General features: G+C 41.3%; 1 protein-coding gene across 1 annotated transcript in view; it reads left to right on the top strand.

Moving 5' to 3' along the window:
* Window positions 1-23774, top strand: part of itgb3b (integrin beta 3b) — a 37121-nt gene extending 13347 nt beyond the window's left edge. Inside the window, exons 10-15 of the mRNA XM_033631432.2 lie at window positions 3067-3511; window positions 13372-13594; window positions 13675-13775; window positions 16231-16350; window positions 21099-21265; window positions 22786-23774. Coding sequence (XP_033487323.2) covers window positions 3067-3511; window positions 13372-13594; window positions 13675-13775; window positions 16231-16350; window positions 21099-21265; window positions 22786-22854 — 1125 coding nt within the window. The 3' untranslated portion in view covers window positions 22855-23774. The remainder of the gene's footprint in view (window positions 1-3066; window positions 3512-13371; window positions 13595-13674; window positions 13776-16230; window positions 16351-21098; window positions 21266-22785) is intronic.

A 23774-nucleotide genomic window follows, 5' to 3' on the forward strand; every position in this document is an offset into this window, starting at 1 on the left:
CAGTAGGCAGTCTGCTTCCTGTTTACATCAGCATGCCTGGTGTATGTGAATGGTCATGTCATGTGCATTCTTAGGTGTGGTGGTACTGACTGAGATTATTTCTGAAACAGTGGTAAAATGCTTCTGTGTACAGAGATCATTTTTGTTTTAAAAATGCTGCTTTAAAATAAAACACATTAGTGTGACCGTGGCCTGAGACAGCTGTATCCATATTTACCAGTGTTAATACTCTCCTGTGTTATTGCTAATCCTCTCACTTGTCATACATCCTTACTCCTTATTTTATCAGGAACATGGCAAAAAGCATTCTTCTCAGCAGGACACATCTCACATTCATCTCTCGAGGTTTATTCGTCCATGATAAGGAAACAACCCTTGATGAGATAATGCACTTATTCCAATTGAGGGGTTTTTTGTTGCAAAAAAGTCTACAAACTATGTCAGCATCCTGCAAAATGTCTTGATAAGGTAGATTGCTGCATAAGTATAAAGAAATTGATTCAACAAGGTGCTGGAAACATTCCTCAGAGATTTTGGTCCATATTGACATGATAGCATCACACAGTTAATGCAGATTTGTCGGCTGCACATCCATGATGTGAGTCTCCCGTTCCACCACATCCCAAAGGTGCTCTATTGGATTGAGATCTGGTGACTGTGGAGGCCATTGGAGTACAGTGAACTCATTGTCATGTTCAAGAAACCAGTTTGAGATGATTTGAGCTTTGTGACATGGTGCGTTATCCTTCTGACCCTACCATCTGAATGTCTCATCAGACTCATCAGACCAGGCAACGTTTTTCCAATCTTCTGTTGTCCAGTTTTGGTGAGCCTGTGTGAATTGTAGCCTCAGTTTCCTGTTGTTAGGTGACAGGAGTGGCACCTGGTGTGGTCTACTGCTGCTGTAGCCCATCTACTTCAAGGCAGAGTCCTGCACGGGTCCAGTTTTCAAGATCCGCCCCGACCCAACCCGGTGACGTACAAACCTGCACCCGAACCGCAAACCCGCGCATCAGGCCAATTAGTACCACAACCCGGTCCGACCCGTTGAAACACGACCCGCAGCCCGACCTGTAACCCGGATTTAAAGTAATCATCTTGGGTCATATTGGCTGAATATTGAACAGCATATCACCACAGTTAAGGTGCCAGTAAGTAAACAACGACCTGAATGAAGCAGCTCTCACAATAAAAACCTGACTTCAGCTCCATCATCAACCCTCTGTGTTCTTCTCCCATACGAGTGTAAAAGCACTCGTTTGTTATGTTTAATGCTTTTAAACTTTTAATCTATGTAAAGGAACTTTACATGTGTAATAATAGACTTACTTTCTGTCCAGAGGAATGTTCAGCAGTTAAGAGCCGTCACGTGTTTTTAGAATCCATCGAGGAGAGAAGTAATCCATCAGGGAAACACTTCAGAAACATTATAAAGTGATAGTTGTACGTTTTATCCACTTATTTCTCAAATACCTAAATAATTATTTACTGTTTTGGAAGCGGCACTTGTTAGACGGTGGCAGCCATGTTGATTCTGTTGCCCAATCACAAATTGTGTTATTAGATGGTGAAATGCGTGTAAACAGCTGAACCAATGACCGTTGCAAAATAGCGGAGGCGATCCTCAGAGAGTAAATAATGACCAAGATATTTATCTGTAGTTTACCGAACTAATGACTGATGTGTTTATCTAAATCCCGCAATCCGACCCGCATGTTATTTTTTCCACCCAGATCCGAACCCGGGAAAAAATTTTTTTTTAAAAAAAACACCCGCAAATCAGCTGTTTTGCACTGACCCAGTGCAGGACTCTGCTTCAAGGTTGGATGTGCTGTTGGTTCAGAGATGGTCTTCTGCAGACCTTGGTTGTAACGAGTGGTTATTTGAGTTACTGTTGCCTTTCTATCATCTTGAAACACTCTGGCCATTCTCCTCTGACCTCTGGCATCAACAAGGCATTTTCATCCAGAGAACTGCTGCTCACTGGATATGTTCTCTTTTTCGGACCATCCTCTGTAAACCCTAGAGATGGTTGATACTCAGACCAGCCCGTCTGACACCAACAACCACGCCACCTTCAAAGTCACTTAAATCACCTTTCTTCCTCATACTGATGCTCAGTTTGAACTTCAGCAGGTCATCTTGACCATGTCTACATGCCTAAATGTATTGAGTTGCTGCCATGTGATTGACTGATTAGCTATTTTTATGTTAACAAGCAGTTGAACAGGCGTACTCCCATGCCAACCTTTTAACCAGCCAACATGTCCCATCTGTCAGGGACCAGTGACCATCATGTCTTGATTGCAAAAATAACATGTTACTTCCATTTACTATTTTTCACCTTCTTTTTGGTCTCTTTCCATTTCCCTTCTGGCAGCTACCTACATGTCTTGTAAGTGGGATTTCCCCTGTTTCCTCGTGGTGTCAGAGATGATGGAAAAGGAGTGGATCAGCACTATCTCTGAGCTTGTCTTGCTTAGTTTATGTTTGCTTGTCTTTTCCTCCTTCGACTGCCAGCTCCATTGAGAGCAAATTGTCTGCTTAGAGAGTTCTTTCTTTTGTGCATTTTTTCTTTATCACAGCTTCTTTGGCTCCTTTCCTCGTTCTCTCCTCACTCCAGGTGACATTTTTTGGCCTCCACACATTTCTTTCTTTCTGCCTCAGCCCCTCTTATTTTTGCCATATATGGCTTTCTCTCCACATGTAGTAACTGCCCACTTTTGGACATTTACCAGATTTGGATGTAGCGCTGAGTGAACAATTACTTTGACTAAATACATATGGAGGCATTCCCTGTGTCAGGTCTTTGTGGTGTTTCCACCAGTAGTGATTAGACATTGTTCACAATCTGAGAGATTATAAAAGAAAACATTAACTTAACCATTAAAGTGCTTTCACATGTTCTGTCTATCTAATCTACAGGAGCATGGCTGGTTTTTACAATGTGTGGATGTAGAATCTTTGTCATGAAAAAGCATTTTAAAAAAGACAGATGTTTGAACCAAACACTTCTTTCACTCTAAATATAACATGTTCCAATTTTAACTCCATCTTTTCACTCAGGTTTCTTTCAGTGTGGAGGCCAGAGCTCGAGGTTGCCCCAAACAGAAGAAGAAAACCTTCATCATCAAGCCCGTAGGCTTCAAGGACGCCCTAACCATCACTGTCACCTTTGAGTGCGACTGCAAGTGCCAGAACAAAGCCCAGCCCGACAGCCCCAAATGCAACCACGGCAACGGCACCTACGAGTGTGGCATCTGCTTGTGCCACCCGGGTCGCTTGGGGCCGCACTGCGAGTGCGCAGAGGGTGACTATAACCCCACAGAGCAGGACCGCTGCAGCGGACCCGCAGGCACTGGAGGACCTCAGTCTGCCATCTGCAGCGGCCGTGGAGACTGTGTGTGCGGCCAGTGTGTGTGCCACAGCAGTGACTTTGGGAAAGTGTGGGGGAAGCTGTGTGAGTGTGACGACTTCAACTGTCTACGCTACAAGGGGGAACTGTGCTCAGGTAAGATCTGATATGAGCTTCCTCTGTCAATTAAGAGCCTGACCGTCTTAAGCTGACCGAGTAGGGCTGAAAAATAAGATTCAGTTAATTAATTTAACTATGGCTGGAACCTTTATTCATTGATTAATCTGCCTATAGTTTTCTCAATTAATCAACTGAATGTTTTGTCTATTAAATCTCAGAAAATAGTGAAAAATGCCAATCACAATCACACAGTCAAAGTTCATTCATAACTCACATTGGAGATGTGTTGTCACAATAATAGAATTTCTAACTTTAATATAATACTTTGAAAAATATTGATATTCGATTCCATTTTCAAAAAATGGAAAAATTTACATTGAAAGCGTACCATTTAATTTTATTTTAAAGGATGAATATAACAAGGCTATCACATGACAATGCTGACTATTCTTTTCTTGCTTAGGACATGGTATCAATGTACTCGTGGAGTATTAGAATTGTTTTAAATATTCAGAATCGATATGTATAAATCAATATTTTTGACACCACCACATTGGAGGCACTGGAACAAGAGACTTTTGTCATTTTTTCTTACAAAATGGCTCAAAAATCAAGCTCAGAAAGTCATTTATTGAGCAAAAATAGCAAACATTAACAGTTATCACTTATCACATCTGAGTATTTGTTGGTTTTCTCAGATTTGTGTCAGTGCACTTGAATATATTTTCATCGTGGACTGTTGGTCAGACAAAAAAAATAAGATTTTGTAAGTTGTGATGGACATTTTCATTATTTTCTGACAGAAAAACATGTGCTGTTAAATTTAGCAGTTAGCAGCCGGTTAGCGTAACATAGTAGTAAAAAAAATTACCCGTTTTTTTAGGGGAGGTTATGTGCTGGACTGTTTTTTGGCCTGATGCAGTGACTTCATGGTAGTCCCACACAAAGTTGTTTACCTGTTTCCATTTTTTATGCTAAGCTAAGCTCAGCTAAAATAAGCTAAGCTAAGTTAAGCTGAGCTACCACTGTTGTTTTATGTTCATATTTAACAGGCAGACATGAGAGTGGTATTAATCTTCTCATCTAACTCTTGCAAGAAAGCAAATAAGCCTGTTTCCCAAAATGTTAAACTATCCCTTTAACCACGCAGTGTGGGCACAATATAAAAGTGAAGGAGGTCAAAATGTACCACTGACTGTCACGAACACTGTGTGTGTCTGTCAGAGAGCGAGTGTGTACCTTTGCTGTCGGGGTTGGCAGTCACCCTCTACCACACTGACTTGCCACCCACCTCATCTGGGAAGAATTACATACAATAACAACTCTCTCCTCTGCCCAGGACATGGGCTCCATTCACAATAAACACATGGTGTGGTGTGTGCACCGTGTGTGAGGGTAAGCTCAGGTTGTATGTTTGCTTCAGCCAGGCTGAGCTGTTTTTATCACGGGATTTCGACAGGATTCGTGCACAAAGGAAGCTTTTTCAGATCTGACGGTAGCTCCCTCCGGTCAGAGGGGACTCTCACTCTTCTCCACTGTGGTTGTGATTTTTAAACAGTGGGAATTAGTTTGTGTTTGGTAATTGCTAAGAGCTTAAAGTCACAGCCTCATGATCCTCCTCCTCGTATTTCAAAGAGACAGTATGTCATCAAATCAAAACACATGATGTTACCCTGAGGATGTTTGTAATTGAGAGCTTATGGGTGACTTTTCAGTGTGGAGTTATCGCTGTAAAGTAGGTGTTAGATCATACATAACCATGGCTGTCAGGCTTTTTTCAGTAGTAGTTGTTTTGGTTTCATTAGTCATAGTTAGAGGGTAGACATTTATTATCTTTCAGCAATAAATTGTACTAATAATGTAGGTTTATTGAAGGGAAAAGGGAGGCCAACTTGGCGTGCCAATTTTGAAATAAGAGCCTGAAGTGTATTTATTAGCATCTTCTAGCATTTATAACTGTCGCGCTGATCAGTGCGTCATTTCATGCTCCATTTTTATCGGTTGGTTAGTGGACATAGATTGTAACAGCAGTCACACAGTGATCCCAAATTTTTTGACACTGTCAGAATATTATTCTAGGCTGTCAGCCACCCCTGAACTTCTATCACTGTGTGACATAGGAGCACTGTTTTAGAGCCACAACCAAAGATATTGCTGTGTTTCTTTCACATTGGTCATCTTTCATCTGGGACAGCCAAAAATTGCACAGTGTAGCCTATACCAGGCTTTAGACTTGCACAGTACCTGTGCTTGTGCCATGTTGTCTGTCCTGTATCCAAGACATTGCCAGATGGCTGACATTTTTGGCACCAGTTCCTCTCTTTCATCTGCATTCATCTCATCACAGTTTCCTCTTGTAGTGGGGTCTGCCCATTGGTCCGACAGCCCATTATTCCGACATCCCATTGTTCTGACCATATTAAACCCATTGTTCTGAAGTCCCATTGTTCCGAAATCATCATGATGCCCTGTGGTTAAAGTCTGGTTAGGTTTAGGCAAAAACCACTTGGTTAGGGTCAGGAAAAGATCATTGTGTGGGTTAAAATGAAAAAGAAAGTGGCAAACACATAAGCCGTGAGCCTGCTCCGCCTCAAGTCTTTCCCAGCTGACCCAGAGCCGGTTGTGGCGCACCATCAAGGCAGAAATACGCCCGCCGGAAGCCATTCAGCACTGTGGAAAGCTCCCCACACAACTGGGACCCCAGAGTGAATAACAGGAGGTTATGGTGTTTCATTCTCTCCTCTCTATGACACTTGTATCTCGACCAGTAGCCTACTTTTGTTGCATTGCTGATCCTCTATGGTACACAAATACAGTATAGCCTAGTATAATCACATATCGGAACAACGGGACGTCGGGACTAATGGGAGGTCGGAACAATGAGAGGTCGGAACAATGCTACGGCACCCTTGTAGTACGGTAGCACTAGTCTAATGATGTGTTCCATTTGCACTGGGAGTTCCCATTCGGAGATTTCAAGTGGACCGCCTGCATAATTCGGATTTCTGACTCTGAAAGTTGGAGGAATCTCACCAACCCCACAGAGGTTAAAAAGAGGAGAAGTCGTGGCGTCATATGATATCCTTAGGGTACAACATATGTGGTAGCATTTTCATTGACAATGCTAATTTATGCTGCTTTCAGACCGAGAGTTGTCTTGCCTTGGTCTGAATCAGGGACTAATTTTGTCACAAAGTTACATAATTGCCTAGAGTTGGCTCATGTTCTCATGGCAGTATTTACAAGCAGACCAGATCAAATGCCTTGCACAAGAAAGCTGCTCTTGATTGGTCAGAATTTCCGTGAAGAAAATCCAGGTAGTAAACAAAACGTTGGAGAAGAGTACAGCTGCAAGGTAAATGTGACACTTTCTAATGTCGCAATGGAGGGACAACTACGCAGGTTGATTTTAGCGCTGCTCATCGTGGACTATATTGCTGTCATTGTTCATTTTAGTCAAACCATACAGTTTGAAAACGAGGCGCGGCTCCAACTAGAAAACAATGTTTTGATGCATTGGATGTGCTGAATGTGCATATTAAGGCAGTACAGGAGGAGACGCACATTAATAATCCTCCAGGACTGTAACATGCTCATGTTTAACCCAAACAATGTGTCATGTGACTGCAGCTGGTTCAGATCGAGGTCGGAACACATTCTCACCACAAACGAACTGCATCGATTTTCTCATATAACTTTACAGAAACAGAATAAGTTCCCTAAATGTCTAACTATTCATATAAGGATGGCATGATGAAAATTTCATAGGAAGACCGAAGAAAAGGAAGGAAAGGACCAAAAGAATTGTGATCATGAGTCAAGATTTACAGGCCTCTATCACAAGTGCTACTTAATTTAGGCTTATAGCTACATATTTAGTGGTTTTAAAAACACATGAACTAGGGTTGAGATTGGGCGGGCGATATTTTGATTGAGCATTGTTAATCGCATATGTTTTGGCACAGACTGCCTCGAGCTTCATCAGATCTCATATATCATTGAACCCCCCCTCCGCTGCTCTCACACAGAAATGTTTTTGCTGTATTCCCCGAAGCCCATAGATTAACATGAAAATACCATTGTGCTTACTCATTGGCCGGTGTGGTGTAATGAGGCTAAAAATAAACCCATGTTTGGTCAGAAAAGAGCCAAGTGGGGAGAGAACTGGAAGTGTGCATGTGTGTGTAAAACATGGTCCTCTGCTGTTGTCTTGAAATACCTTACTCACTGCGAGGACCGTAGTCCTTGTTCTTCCCCCCACAGAATGGTCTAATTAAAAGCCAGCGGTCTTGCGGTCATGTGGTAATGACAGTTTGTTCATGGATCATCCTTTATCCAGTTGGACTGTTCCAAGCTGCTTCCTGTCTCATTGTTTATCTGAGCATTGTTTTGGAGCGATAGCCCGCAATGTTTTCTGCGTTGTCACTCTCTTGCATTGCACACATCACACATAGATACGAGGAAAAACAACAAACCAATGCACACACAAAGTCACTCACTCACACACACACTGAATCATGCAGCCAAAAATAAAACCCTTCCAGACACCACAGGCACACAATGAAATGTGTTTTAGGTCTTTAACAGTTGGAGAAACATGACTTACTACTTCTGCTTTCCAGTGTTTGGGATGAAAATTCAAAAGCAACAAAATGTCATAGCAGGACATAACACTCATCTTTCATATTTAAAAATTATACTCGCGGAAACCAAGGACCATGTAATGCCAGCTTGATTTTAGGAAGCCCAGCATGGTTGTTGAATATAAGGGTATAAAAGTAGAGCGCCAGCATTTGGTTGATTAATTGATTAGTCGTTAACTTTTAGATTAAATCAAATACAAAGTATTAAGTATCATCATTGATCAGAACTTGTCTTTAAAATCACATATCAAAAACTTTGTCTCCAAGCTGAAGGTTAAATTTGGTTTGTTTTTTAGAAAGAAATCCAACTTCTCCCTTCAGGCAAGGAAACACTTGATATCTACATTTTTTTTTTTTTTTTACCTCTGCTGGATTATGGTAATTTACTTTTCATGAATGCCCCTGACCATTGTGCTTTGCGCTTTTTTACTGGTTGTGTATATATATATATATATATATATATATATGTATATATATATACATATACAGTACAGGCCAAAAGTTTGGACACACCTTCTCATTCAATGCGTTTTCTTTATTTTCATGACTATTTACATTGTAGATTCTCACTGAAGGCATCAAAACTATGAATGAACACGTGGAGTTATGTACTTAACAAAAAAAGGTGAAATAACTGAAAACATGTTTTATATTCTAGTTTCTTCAAAATAGCCACCCTTTGCTCTGATTACTGCTTTGCACACTCTTGGCATTCTCTCAATGAGCTTCAAGAGGTAGTCACCTGAAATGGTTTCCACTTCACAGGTGTGCCTTATCAGGGTTAATTAGTGGAATTTCTTGCTTTATCAATGGGGTTGGGACCATCAGTTGTGTTGTGCAGCAGTCAGGTTAATACACAGCCGACAGCCCTATTGGACAACTGTTAAAATTCATATTATGGCAAGAACCAATCAGCTAACTAAAGAAAAACGAGTGGCCATCATTACTTTAAGAAATGAAGGTCAGTCAGTCCGGAAAATTGCAAAAACTTTAAATGTGTCCCCAAGTGGAGTCGCAAAAACCATCAAGCGCTACAACGAAACTGGCACACATGAGGACCGACCCAGGAAAGGAAGACCAAGAGTCACCTCTGCTTCTGAGGATAAGTTCATCTGAGTCACCAGCCTCAGAAATCGCAAGTTAACAGCAGCTCAGATCAGAGACCAGATGAATGCCACACAGAGTTCTAGCAGCAGACCCATCTCTAGAACAACTGTTAAGAGGAGACTGCGCCAATCAGGCCTTCATGGTCAAATAGCTGCTAGGAAACCACTGCTAAGGAGAGGCAACAAGCAGAAGAGATTTGTTTGGGCCAAGAAACACAAGGAATGGACATTAGACCAGTGGAAATCTGTGCTTTGGTCTGATGAGTCCAAATTTGAGATCTTTGGTTCCAACCGCCGTGACTTTGTGAGATGCAGAAAAGGTGAACGGATGGATTCCACATGCCTGCTTCCCACTGTGAAGCATGGAGGAGGAGGTGTGATGGTGTGGGGGTGTTTTGCTGGTGACACTGTTGGGGATTTATTCAAAATTGAAGGCACACTGAACCAGCATGGCTACCACAGCATCCTGCAGCGACATGCCATCCCATCCGGTTTGCGTTTAGTTGGACGATCATTTATTTTTCAACAGGACAATGACCCCGAACACACCTCCAGGCTGTGTAAGGGCTATTTGACCAAGAAGGAGAGTGATGGAGTGCTGCGGCAGATGACCTGGCCTCCACAGTCACCGGACCTGAACCCAATCGAGATGGTTTGGGGTGAGCTGGACTGCAGAGTGAAGGCAAAGGGGCCAACAAGTGCTAAACACCTCTGGGAACTCCTTCAAGACTGTTGGAAAACCATTTCAGGTGACTACCTCTCGAAGCTCATCGAGAGAATGCCAAGAGTGTGCAAAGCAGTAATCAGAGCAAAGGGTGGCTATTTTGAAGAAACTAGAATATAAAACATGTTTTCAGTTATTTCACCTTTTTTTGTTAAGTAACTCCACATGTGTTCATTCATAGTTCTGATGCCTTCAGTGAGATTCTACAATGTAAATAGTCATGAAAATAAAGAAAACACATTGAATGAGAAGGTGTGTCCAAACTTTTGGCCTGTACTGTATATATATATATATTTACATCTATTCTTGGCCTGGTTCTTTATCTGTCTGCATACATGTACAGAAACCAAAATCAATATGTCCTTTGCTCTATAATATTCTACAAATGCTGGTTCCGAGGGTGAGAAGAGAACTCGGCAAAAAAGTTTTTAAAGTCGGTTTTAAAGGATCGGGAAATTCGCTCTTTTAGTCAATGTGACTGTTCCCAAATCATTTTAGAAATTGTTCTCGCATCATACTTGTTCTTGTCCTTGACCTTGTATCTTGTGTTAATTGCATTCATACTGTGGTTTTTATTAATTTAATGACAGTTGTATATGTCTGTTTACCTTGTTGTAATTTGTAACAATGTTTAATGCTGCCCTCTTGGCCAGGTCATTCTTGAAAAAGAGATTTTTAATCTCAGTGAGGCTTTTACCTGGTTAAATAGAGGATGTATCTTACTATATAATGATGAAAACTCTGTCTGTGTGTCTGTTCCACATTTTTCTCCTCACTGACTTGGTCAATCCATGTGAAATTTGGCACAGTGGCAGAGGGTCATGGGAGGATGCGAATTAACCAATATTGCATCAATTGGCCAAAGGGGGGCGCTATAGCAACCGAGTGAAATTGCAAACTTTGAATGGGCATATCTCATGCCCCGTATGTCGTAGAGACATGAAACTTTGCACAGAGATGCCTCTCCTCATGAGGAACAAATTTGCCTCAAGAACCCATGATTTTTTTTAACTTTTTTAACTTCATTTTGAATTTTTTGAAAAACACTGAAAATCGATCTCTTCTAGGAAGTTTGACCGATCTGCATGAAACTCAGTGAACATAATCTAGGGACCAATATCTAAAGTTCCCTCTTGGCAAAAGTTGGAAAACTTACTAAAACTGAGCTTCTATAAGGCAATGAATATTTCGGAGGGCGTGGCTCATCACATAAAGGTGTATGACATCTCAAGGGTTTCACTGATCACCACGCAACTTTGTAGGCATATGACCACACATAATCTGAGGGGACCCCTCCATTATTGACCCCATCAAACAAAATGAGGGCGCTAGAGAGCTAATTTCTTATCTAGGCCTAACCGCCATATCGATTTTTACTAAACTTGGTAGACATGTAGAACAGGACGCCTCAAGGTGACTGGAGAAATTTTACTCTAATTGGCAACTGGGTGGCGCTATAACAACAGAAAAATGCTTAAAAATGACTAAAATGTGACCAATCGCTGTGGCTCCCCCTGTGGCCAAATGTTTTGTTTTTTTCCCTAATTTTTGGTATGACTAAGTCATGGTATGGTATGCTGTACATAATCGCGGAAACTGTCAGTGTGTCATTCTGTCAGTCAGTCATTCTGTCTGTCCCACATTTTTCTACTCACTGAGGTGGTCAGTCTATGTGAAACTGCACATAGGCATTGAGGATTGGCATAGGTAGAAGGTGACAAAGCTACCAATGGGTATGGACTAGTATAGATTAATCACCAACTAATTTGATAATCGATTTATCTGTTTGGGTAATTTTTAAGTAAAAAGTCAAAGTTCTTTGACTACAGCTTCTTAAATTGGAAATAGAAACTTAATGTCTTTGGGTTGTGGCCAAAATAAGAGGATGAGCATGTCATTTTGGGCTTAAGGAAATAGTGATAGCCATTTTTCACCATTTCCTGACATTTTATAGACCAAACAAGTTATTGACTAATCAAGAAAATACTCAACAGATTAATCAACAGTAAAAATAATTGTTGGTTTGCAGCCCTATTTAAAAGCAAAGCAAAGGTGACTAGTGACTAAAAAATTTTAGTGACTAAAAAATTTTGGGCCTAACCCAGAAAATGGGTAGTTAGGCAAGCCAAATGGTATTTTTCATAATTAACCACCATTCCTTACTATCAATAACCGTGTTCATGTTTCGAATGAGCTTGGCTTCTCAAAGGTTTCCACTCAATGGGTCCCACACCCTCTAACTCCTGAGCAGAAGCGCACTCAGCGAACCACGTCATTGAACAATTTGGAACTTTTTGAAGCTGGTGCGGACAATTTTCTGGCGCGATTCATTACCATGGATGAACGCTGGGTCCACCGCTATCGGCCTGAAACAAAAGAACAGTCAAAGCAATGGAATCATTCATCATCTCCCACGCCGAAGGAGGCCAAGGTCACGCCTTCAGCCGGGAAAGTGATGGCATCGGTTTTTGGGGATTCCCGAGGTTTTGTGCTGATTGATTTCCTGGAAAGGGGTCATACCATCACCAGAGATGATTACTCTGACCTACTGAAACGCCTCAGAGAGGAAATCCGAGAGAAGAGTTGAGCAATGCTGACCAGAGGAATCCTTTTCCACCATTACAATGCTCCAGCCTAATGATGTCACGGAAGCCGTGGAGGAGTTCCCAGGGTCCCAACCTTAAGAGTTCTTTTCCGCTGGGATAAAGGCGCTTCAGCACCGCCGGAGCAAGTGTGTTGCCCTTGAGGGGGATTATGTTGAAAAATAAAATCACTGAAAAATCTATATCTTGCTTTGTTTCCTTGAGGCTCAAAACTTTTCAGTCACCCCTCGTATTCCTCAGGATAGAGAGGAACCATGTAATTTCTCAAATAAAACTACAACACATCATCAGAACAGGAAAATACAGACAAGTATGACACAGGCTTGTGGTAAATTCACTCATAAGCCTTTAACAAGCTGCGGTCAGTCATTACAAACTCATGCTGACCGGCAAACTGTTCTCAAACCCACGGAGCTTCATTTTAAATGCTACTGGAGTTCCCAAAATTTCCAAAGATGCCCCATATGTGTCAGGCTGTGTTAAAAATGTGTATAAAATGATGTTCTATATTTCCATCATATGGAAGGATGAAGCCATAAACACACTGAACTCATATAAACCCCGCAAACTTAGCAAATGAAATTACAGTCATGCCAGGCAGGAAGCACCCCCCGCCTTTTTCCTCCCTCTTTACCAACTCCTGACACACCCTCGCTGTCACACAGAATTTCAGTGGGTCACATTGTCATCTTCTTCTTTGTTGTTTATTAACTTCCTGTTTCACGATTTTAAGTTACACCAGTAAACAGTATTACAGTAGCTCTGTCAGAGCATCTTTATCTCATGGTTGTTTCTCCTTTATCCTTTTCTTCTCTCCCAGGTCATGGCGTCTGTAACTGCGGCTTCTGCCAGTGTGCACCGGACTGGCAGGGTGAGAACTGTAACTGCTCCAAGCGTACCGACACCTGTATGTCCAACCTTGGCTTGTTGTGCAGCGGGAGGGGCCAGTGTGTGTGTGGGGCCTGTGAGTGCACCCAGCCCGGTGCCTACGGGGCCACATGTGACAAGTGTCCAACCTGCCCTGACGCCTGCACCATGAAGAAGTGAGTCCTCATCTCAAGATGTCATATTTGTGTCCAGAAGGCTATGTGAAATGAGCTGATGTATGTTTCTCCTCTTAAAGGGAGTGTGTGGAGTGTAAGCACTTCAAGAGGGGCAAGCTGTTCGAGGACAACACCTGCTCTCGGATCTGCAAGGATGAGATTGAGCTTGTGGAGGAAATAGGTAATGCTTTATAGATCCATGAGAAGTTATTAAAGAGAACAAGTTTTGGGTTGCCAGGTTGTGGAAGAATACCTTTGGTTCTTTGATCCTTTTATATGGAAAAATGTGGTTCTAAATGTTGGTAAACCATTTCAATAAGCCATTAAGTCTGCACTTATAAAGTCTATTAAGTTTTAAGGAGGGTCATTATCAGTTATTTAGTTGTCAATAAATGGATTAAGGTCCAGATGCTCTGCAAACCTTTCCCAGAAGGCTAGAGGTGAAGGGACCTGCCTGATGAATTTAAAGCAATCCAGTGTAACTTTGCAACCTGTGGCAGTTATGGGATAATGCTAAATGCTAAAATGTAGTGTAACAGAAGGGTGCTCATGGAAAACAGGGAACAACAGGATACACAGGAAGGTAACCCAGGCACTCCAAAAATATATCAGTAAGGACGGAAATATTAAAAAGCCATTATTGTTGTGGTTAAAAGACATAAAAAGACACAAGAAGATGAGATGATATTACCCAGAGAAATATATATATATATATACATACATTTTAGATGGTTGATATAAATCACTGGCTGTGAAAATAAATAAGGGAAGTCTGCAGAGAACAGAGAAAAGTAAGCGAAATTGTGACGTCTACATTCTCATTGAGACCTGCTTACTTTATTGCATCCAACTGATGGATGCTAGTTGCCAACTTTTTCATAATAGTAGTTGACCAGTCATCATGAAGAAAGACATAGGGAATAGTCGCAGCAGAAATCCAGACTCATCAGACCAGGCAACGTTTTCCCAATCTACTATTGTCCAGTTTTGGTGAGCCTGTGTGAACTGTAGCCTCAGTTTCCTGTTGTTAGCTGACAGGAGTGGCACCTGGTGTGGTCTTCTGCTGCTGTAGCCCATCTGCTTCAAGGTTGGACGTGTTGTTGGTTCAGAGATGGTCTCCTGCAGACCTTTGTTGTAACCAGTTGTTATTTGAGTTACTGTTGCCTTTCTGTCATCTTGAACCAATCTGGCCATTCTCCTCTGACCACTGGCATCAACAAGGCATTTTCATCCAGAGAACTGCTGCTCACTGGATATTTACTCTTTTTCACACCATCCTCTGTAAACCCTAGAGATGGTTGTGTGTGAAAATCCCAGTAGATCAGCAGTTTCTGACAGACCAGCCTGTCTGACACCAACAACCATGCTGCATATAAAGTCACTTAAATTACCTTTCTTCTCCATTCTGATGCTCAGTTTGAACTTCAACAGGTCATCTTGACCATGTCTACCTGCCTGAATGTATTGAGTTGCTGCCACGTGATTGGCTGATTAGCTATTTGCATTAACAAGCAGTTAAACAGGTGTACCTAATAAAGTGGCTCGTGAGCTTATATACAAACAAATAAACACTGCAACAGTGAACGACAACAGCATATTCATTCATTCATTCATCTTCTAACCGCTTCATCCTCTTGAGGGTCGTGGGGGGGCTGGAGCCTATCCCAGCTGACATTGGGCGAGAGGCAGGGTGGACCCTGGACAGGTCGCCAGACTATCGCAAGGCTGACCAACAGCATATTACATTTCACAATTCCTAACATAACATCTGCTTCTTTTTTAGCTGCTGCTATAAAAATGGGAAACTGGAGTGACAGCAGTGGCTCTGTGGTGGTACAACAACAATAAATCCAGAGTGTTGGTCAATAACATTTTACTCCTTAGACGTTATAACGCCCATCCTGCCTTCATTTTGGTTAGTGTTGAGAAAGATCAGGGCACCAACATGGGTGGGAAGCAGGCTTCACCTATGTCCGGTGACTCTGTTCCTCTCCTGCCGCAGCTGCCGTTTTATCCTCTACTAGATGATTGCTGCCAACAGTGCCAACTAGTGGTCAGAGTACTTGACTAGATGACTAATTGATTAGTCAGTGAAATCCCTTTACTGGTCATATCAGACCACGTAAGACTTTAAAATCAATACCTGAATGTATAAAAGTGGGTTTTATTGCTTGTAAGTTTAACCTTTCATGCTTTTCATTTTACAGTCTCTCGCTTCAAAGCTTGCTAAACAGTCAAAACAAGCATCATCATGCTTGAGGAGGATAAACACCAGCCAGAGAGGTTTTTCACATTGTGGCAACTCGAAGGTTGTCCTTATTAATGGCTTATAACTGATCTATCGGGCAGTAGTAAATTATTTATTAATCATTAGTTACAACTCCTAAAACTTTCATAGGACACTTTATTAGAAAGTGAATGGTTAATAAAATAAAGATATTTGAATTCCGAGGTTATGAAAGTTTCTACACTTTAAGTAATGCTTTTAATAGCATTATAAAACTCTGTTTATGTCTCACCAACACGACCAAAAAATGTGAGTTATCTTTTGGTTGATTTTGAGGTATTTGTTATAGAAAAAAACAAGTAAAGAAATGTCTTTACTAACTGATGAACTGTTTTCATTTTGTATGCAGTGTTCCATGATACAAATGCTGTGAACTGCACTTACAAAGATGAAGACGATTGTTTGGAGCGTTTCCAGTACTATGAGGACGCCGGTGGGAAGTCCATCTTGTACGTCGTCAAAGAGCCAGGTAAGAGAAAACATTCTACATGCATACCTGACCCAACAAACAAATACTTGAAGCTGTGCTAATCAATATTTTGAATTTTAATAATGGATCAAATGACTGAGTGTAATGTGAAAGGGGTCACTCTCAGTACCAAACCCACAGAGAATTAGCACCAAATTCTGCAGTTCTCTTCAGCTCAACAGAGTATTTCAATGTCTGTCAGCTCATTTTGGTTTTAATGCCTATTCCCACTGTTATGAACTTAATTTTCAGGCAGCTTTTTTTTGCCAAAAGACCTCTGATAAACAAGCTGCACAGTCCCAGAACAACCGCAAATGGCAAACTCACAAAGTTAGCAACTATTGGTGAACACATTGGACGTTTTAGCAGATAAAGAGATCCAGATATTTCCCTCAGGAGTTGGTGAGCCAAACCAAGACCTAAATCAAAAGTGAATATTGGGCTTACATTTGTCTGGCTATAAACACCACTCTACATGAATGCTAATGCTAATGCTACTCTGTGTCCGCTGTATGTGCATTCAGGCAACCATTTGCTAGCAAGTTTGAGATGGTGAAGGTGAGATAATGTCCAAGCTGTTCTCATGCACTGCTTGTACGTATAGCTACGAAAAATAATGCACCCCAATTTGTATAGAACCCACGTAATCATAGGCCAGTAATTCATTTATAACCCATGTAATCGGGAAGGGTTCAATCACAGGAGGAATACGCTGAAGGGAGTAAAGAAGAAAGTAGTATAAAGAACCATCGTCTGTGTAAGGAGGCAGGTCTGGTTGGTAGATGGGTCAAACAAATGCAGGACTTTGCCCGAGGAGATTGGTGTTCAAGTCCCACATGAAACCAAGAGAGCTCGCAGTTGTTTTAAGATATGTCGTTTGTATGGCTCTAAACTCAATCTATGTAACTTTAATTAAATATGTAACTTTACTTTAAGTACGTAATGTGATGATGCCTTTCGTGGGATGCTAATTTGTTAGATATCTTGCAAACTGTTGTATGTGCATTTTCATAAGACATCATACTCAACATACTTGTGTGAGGATACGTTGATATGTCAGTTTTGTGTTTACAGCTTGCTCTGCTGCCCCCAAGTGGCCAAAAAAAGCATATTGCAATTTAGAAGTTTTTGAGTTAAAAAAATGCTAGGTCTTATTTTTTACGAGCTTAATACTTACATGTCAGTGTTGTGTTTACAGATTGCTCTGCTGCCCCATGGTGGCCAAAAGAAATCAATTAATACTGCTTTAAGGACAATATCTTATAATTGTGGTAAAGATTATATGTGGAAGACGTGAAGGAAGCCACTTTGACAGATAGACAGTAAATGCAGAACTCAAAAGCTAACAAGCATAAAATCTAGAACCACAAATGTATCACCATTCAATCAATAGTTTGACTGGTTTAGAGTTTCTAGCAAACTTCTATCGTCTTGGGAAATCAGTGGGCTTTTTTCCTCACCCAAGTACAAGCTGCCACTTCCCTGCTGCGTGCCCTTCATCTGCTCGTTAAGTGGCCAAATAGAAAGAGTGTAGGGTGGTAAAACAGCCTTTAATGACCACCAGTGCCCGCAGAGAAAGTCTGTCCCTGGCTCTGCCTTTAATGAATGTGTGTGTTTAATTTAGGCACAACTGGGTAGCAGAGGAGCACACCAAGGTTTTCCTTGAACACGGTGCACCCCGCCGTGTCAAAGAGGGTTGTAAACAGCTGCCCAGCTCGCCTTGGAACCCGCTGACTCTACATATCCTCAAGAGGAATGAGAGAGAGGAGACTTAGTAAGCAAAAGAGAGGGATAGAGAACATTTACCATGAAGCTGTGTTACGAAGGTGAAAAGAAGAGAGGAGGAGAAGATAGGAAACAGACATGCCTCAAAGCTGACTAAGAATTTTTCTCATTTGAAACAAATGAATAATGTTGCAGAGACAAGCTCGTAGCACCAGCCTGACATAATTTGTATATGAGCTGTAATGGTCGAGGCTGTAGGGATCAAAAGGGTCAGCTGAAGAGCAGGAAATAAAGGAGAGTAGGAATGAGGACAGAGGAAGAGGAGTAAAGCTTTGATGTCGGCTGTAAAAGGTCACCCCACTTACCCAACACTACTCTCCACATATGTATGCGCTATAGAGACCACATAGACTAATGGTTAGATATACAGACAAATATCCAGCCTGGCAAGCAAACACGTACACACACATATGGACCAGATGGCTCTGATCACTGGTGGCTAGAAGTGTTAAGGTGAGACATTTTTTACCAACAATGACAAAACTGAATTGTTGCCAGACTTCAGTTTACACTTCCTGTAACCTTGAACACAAAGAGAACCCGTTCTCTGTAATACTAGATTTAGTATTTAGTATTTAATATTGCTAAATTCTGATTTAGACCTTCTGTGTGGAGTTTGCATGTTCTCCCCATGTCAGCGTGGGTTTTCTCTGGGTACTCCAGCTTCCTCCCACAGTCCAAGTCATGCAGGTTAATTGGTGACTCTAAATTGTCCGTAGGTGTGAATGTGAGTGTGAATGGTTGTCTGTCTCTATGTGTCAGCCCTGTGATAGTCTGGTGACCTGTCCAGGGTGTACCCCGCCTCTCACCCAATGTCAGCTGGGATAGGCATAAACATATCTTGATTATTTAATGCAATTGCTCATTGACTTTGAAAATTTATTGAGCCAGTTTTTTAACAGTGGATTTTCTTGAACTTTAATTCAACTGAAAAGCAAATTAAAAATAAAATAAAATGATTAATATATAATATATAAATATAAACACCGCTCAAGAGGAAAGGGTTTGACCCTATGCTGTTAGCAGAAGAGCCATGGACTGAATTACTCTGAGCAGCATGCATTGGAATGAATTCCAGTATAACTTATTATATATCTTTCTTTTTCCCTGATGATCTGAGTAAGCTGCTAAATTTGTCTCTAGTCACTTTTTAGATATAAAGTCACTACAAGGGTCTGAAAAGTTGCTAAACCTTGTGCGAAAGTTGCCAAGTTAGCAACACTTAGTGTACCGCTGTAAAGGAAAAGGGTTGCTGGATTTACATCATAAGACAAAACGGGAGCATCATTGCAGCACAATAATCTTTTTATCTTTATTGTCTTGTTTTATGACCGTTGGAAGCCAAAATCAGAACTTAAAATAAAATTCAAGTAATTGCCCAGACTTACAAAAAATGGGTGAAAACTGAGTCCACTCCATTTCAAATCAGTAAGAAGAGTACAGACAAAACAAAATGACTGAAATTCACTCATCTGAAATAATCAAAATTGCTCATAGTAAGATGCTGACTGAGAAACTATACTTTCAGGGCCTTTAAAAGATTGCTCATAACTTTTTACAACAAGATTTCCAATAAGAAAATATCCCTTGAGAATTAATGAAGCTTGGATGTAGGGGCGAAACCATTCAGTGAACTAGGGCTCTGCCAAAGCTTCATTCATCATGTTGATATCTGAATTCTCAATCAATAATTTTTTTTTTACATGTCCAATCACCTTGATTAAACCCAGAGTTTAGGCACAGTTGCAGATAAAAATTGGGCCATGCTGATATTTTTTGCATAGAATTGTTTCCAACTTGTGTGATCCAAACATTTCCAATAACTGCAGAGCGCTGTAAAGTCCAAAAGTCAAACATTATAGATGTTTTTATCCAAAGAGATGCTTCATGCTTCCATATTTTTTGGCGCTTAGCCTTCAAAAACAACATTTTCACTGCAGTTAAAAGACTGTCTACTCTCCTGCTTGCTGCACACAAAGGACGGCACGTACCTGTTTTAACAAGGCGGTCTAGCAGCACTCTAACAGCACCATAAATTACATTTATTCATTGACGAAAGTTGATTCAGTAGTAAAAAATAACCCATTTATTGCAGTGAATCACTTTGTTCAAACTAAAGATTTTGTTGGAGGATTTTTTTGAGGGTGATTATGTCATACAACATGACGACAGCTTCATTCAAAAACCTCAACAGAAACCTCAGATGTCAAAAAATGACATTCGGTACAGCCCTACGGTGAACTAACAAGCGTTGAGATGATGATGTGGCTTACTTCCTCCCGGAACAGCTTATTTAAATGAGATATTGTGGACATAAAATGAAAAATGATTCAGCAGTGCACTGCATATTACTCCCCTCATTTAGAAACATGTTCAATGGTTAATTTACGAAAAGTTTTCCGGAACGGCTAATGATGGGAAAAATGACCAGGGAGGGCACAACAAGTAATGTCTGGGCTGGAGTACAGGCTTCAGAGAAGAGAGAGTGTACTGTCAGTCATGTATTTATTTTGCAAATCAAATTCCTGTTGAGTTTTGCCAGACCACAATGAGGGAAGGGAGATTTGTGGCCTGGCTGAGTGAGGTTACTATTTTCCACGTCAGCCCATCCTCCTCTCTGCTCTTTGGTATTTAGAGTCCCGTTGCCTTCTTCACCACTGCTATGCTGCTCTTGTTCTCTTGCATCACTTCACAGATCTGATAACTTTCAGAAAGCATCTTACATTCACACTAGAAGGTACCGACATGACAGGTGTCAATATGACTGCTCTCAGGAGCTCAGATGCCCACGTCTGAGTCTGAATAGTCACAGCATTTAGCAGAGTTTCAGCAAACATCAAATCCATGTGGAGACAAGAGGAAACAGCATTATGAAATCAGACTTCCTCTGGCCTGCCTACTGGCTTATCTTCTCCTGAGTGTCCTCTTTAGTCATTCTGTTATCTCTCCTTCCGTTCATCCAGACTGCCCCAAGGGTCCAGACATTTTAGTGGTGCTTCTGTCGGTGGCAGGGGCCATCTTGTTCCTCGGCTTGGCGGCCCTGCTTATCTGGAAACTGCTGGTCACCATCCACGACAGACGGGAGTTTGCCAAATTTGAGGAAGAACGCGCTCGTGCCAAGTGGGACACGGTCAGTGAATTTAGCGTAAATGCTCTGACGTGCTGTTTGCTCAACACTAAGAAATCAAGGTGGTGTCAACTTTCATTTAGATGATGGATTATTAATGTTTTGATGAGTGGGTGCCAATGTCAGGAGTCAACATGTGGTTAAGGAAAACTTAAAACTAGAAATTAAAAGAATAACTTTCCCATCTCACTTTCACATTTAACTGCTGACTTGTCCACTGAAATCGCTAACTGTAGCTAACAACATTAGCACTGGTGACAATTCGTAGTTCTCATTACACTGATAAGGTGCAACTAGTTGCTGTGCAACCAATAGCTTTCTACTGTATATAAAGACTAACAAAGTCTCCCACTGTACAAAAAAAACCAAATTATATTCTGAAAATGGCCACAGTAGCAATCTCATGGTCTTGAGATCCTGCCCATTGATCGCGAGCGCATCTATTGACACACACAGCTGTCAATCATGATGCCACACCCCGTTTTTATAGAATCAAATAACTAATTTAAACCAAGCTTCTCAGAAAAATGCTTGAATGTACATCATCGTGATAAGTACCACCTAAAATGCAAGGAACTATCTTAGGATAAAATTTAGTTTGGCCCATGCCCAATCCACTACATGAAGGGGGGCAGGGTTTATGACCTATACTGCAGCCAGCCACCGGGGGCGATCAAAATGTTTTGGCCTCACTTTTGGGGAACTGTCATGTCATCCATCTTGACATACAAGGTACTTCTCAAGTCAAGGATGCCTCCTTGGTAGGTCCTTCCAATTTGGGTCCAACAGAGACTAGGCAAGACTCCTCCTAGCATTTGATGTACATACATGGGAAAAGGCTAGCAAGTGGCCAGGTGCACGTCATTGAAGAGGCCCCACCTTCAGTTCAGGCAGTATATCAGGCAGGATATACCCATGCATCCTTGAAGATTCTCTGAAGGAAGGACTTGATCTTTGATAAATTCGAAGGATCCCCCCCCCTCCTTGGACTCATTTTTAAAACATGGCGTGGCACCCACACAATCCTGCCTGCACCATCACACACTCACACACAATAGGCCACACACACAGCCTCTCCAGCCTCTCGTGCTCACTTTCTGAAGATGTTTTTTATTATTTTTGTAGCATGCTGTTACTCCCAGCAGAACAAAAGGCAGCTAACGGAAGGGCTGGGTTTAAATAAGCTAACGCTAATTAGCCTTTACTGGGAACAGGCCTCTATAACACACCCGGATCCCATAGGCCTGTGACCGCAAAGAATCACAGTAGTGTTAAGATGCTCGTTCAGTGATGGAAGTGAAAACATACAGTAAGCCACACCTTGAAGTGATGTGTGTCTGGGATGAGTGTCGTAGTGGCTATTTTAATTTTTAACTTTAATTTTATATTACACAATTCTCTGGGGACCTTTGACGTGCCCTTTCTTAGAGTCCTGAACCACAAGAAGGAAAGCATGTCTAATTGATATCATGTCTGTGAAGCTCTTCTTACCTGATGTGTCTTTATGTGTGTTTGACCAACAGGGACACAACCCTCTCTACAAAGGAGCCACATCTACCTTCACGAACATCACATACAGAGGAAAAGACTGATGCTACTGAACAAGGATGAAGAACAATGGACTTTTACTGTCCTTTTTGGGAAGGCACCAAATCATGTGCAGGCCTCTACTGTCACAAGACAATAATTAATAATTATTTCTGTTTGTAAATATGTAGAAATGATTCTGAGGACACATTTTTATCAGGGATTTGTCATAAACGCCCACTTATAGCACGATGATGAATAAGATTGTTTTGATTTTTGTATGGTTGACAAAGAGCTCTGGTGCTGTGCAGGTTTACCCCTACCCATAGTATCCAGCCATGTATATAGTTTTTATTTTATTTGCCCCTATATTAAAGTATAAACGGAGCCCCCAAAATCCAGAAAGATTGTGCCTTTTAAACTTTAACGTCAGTGGCCAGTCCTCTGGATAACCCACAGACGTAGCTGTGGACGGAAAATCGTATCAAAAGAAAACTATTGGCAGCAAAATCTGTAGGTTATTCTAAATATCTGGTCCAGAGGAACATAAAACCAAAACTATCCACATGACTGGATACCGCTGAGGCTAAGCGTGGAAATAAATAAAAAAAATGATGTGGATGAACTAACTCTTGAAGTCAGTGGGAGAACAAAAGGGCAGATAATGTTTTGCAAGACAAACTTCATTTCCTGATCACAATGTTGGGATTTCCCGTTTGTGGTCGTCGGTGGGACAACGGCAAGATAAACTGTCTTTAATTCAGTCAAGTGTCATGCTTGAGATAAGATGTGGTTTGGAGTAAACTGTTAATTTACTGAAAACTGGTGCAGTGTCTTGTGTGGACTCTGGGAGATAAGCGTTGTCTCTTGTGTACAGTTTGTTTTCCTGAAATTTCAAATATGTCGTGTTCATTCTGATGTGGGGAACTTTACAACCACAGTCCAGATGTGAACAACAAAGGCAAGGCTACAATAAAATTCAAAA

The sequence above is a fragment of the Epinephelus lanceolatus genome, chromosome 21 (assembly GCF_041903045.1).
Source record: "Epinephelus lanceolatus isolate andai-2023 chromosome 21, ASM4190304v1, whole genome shotgun sequence".
NCBI classification, from domain to species: Eukaryota; Metazoa; Chordata; class Actinopteri; order Perciformes; family Serranidae; genus Epinephelus; species Epinephelus lanceolatus.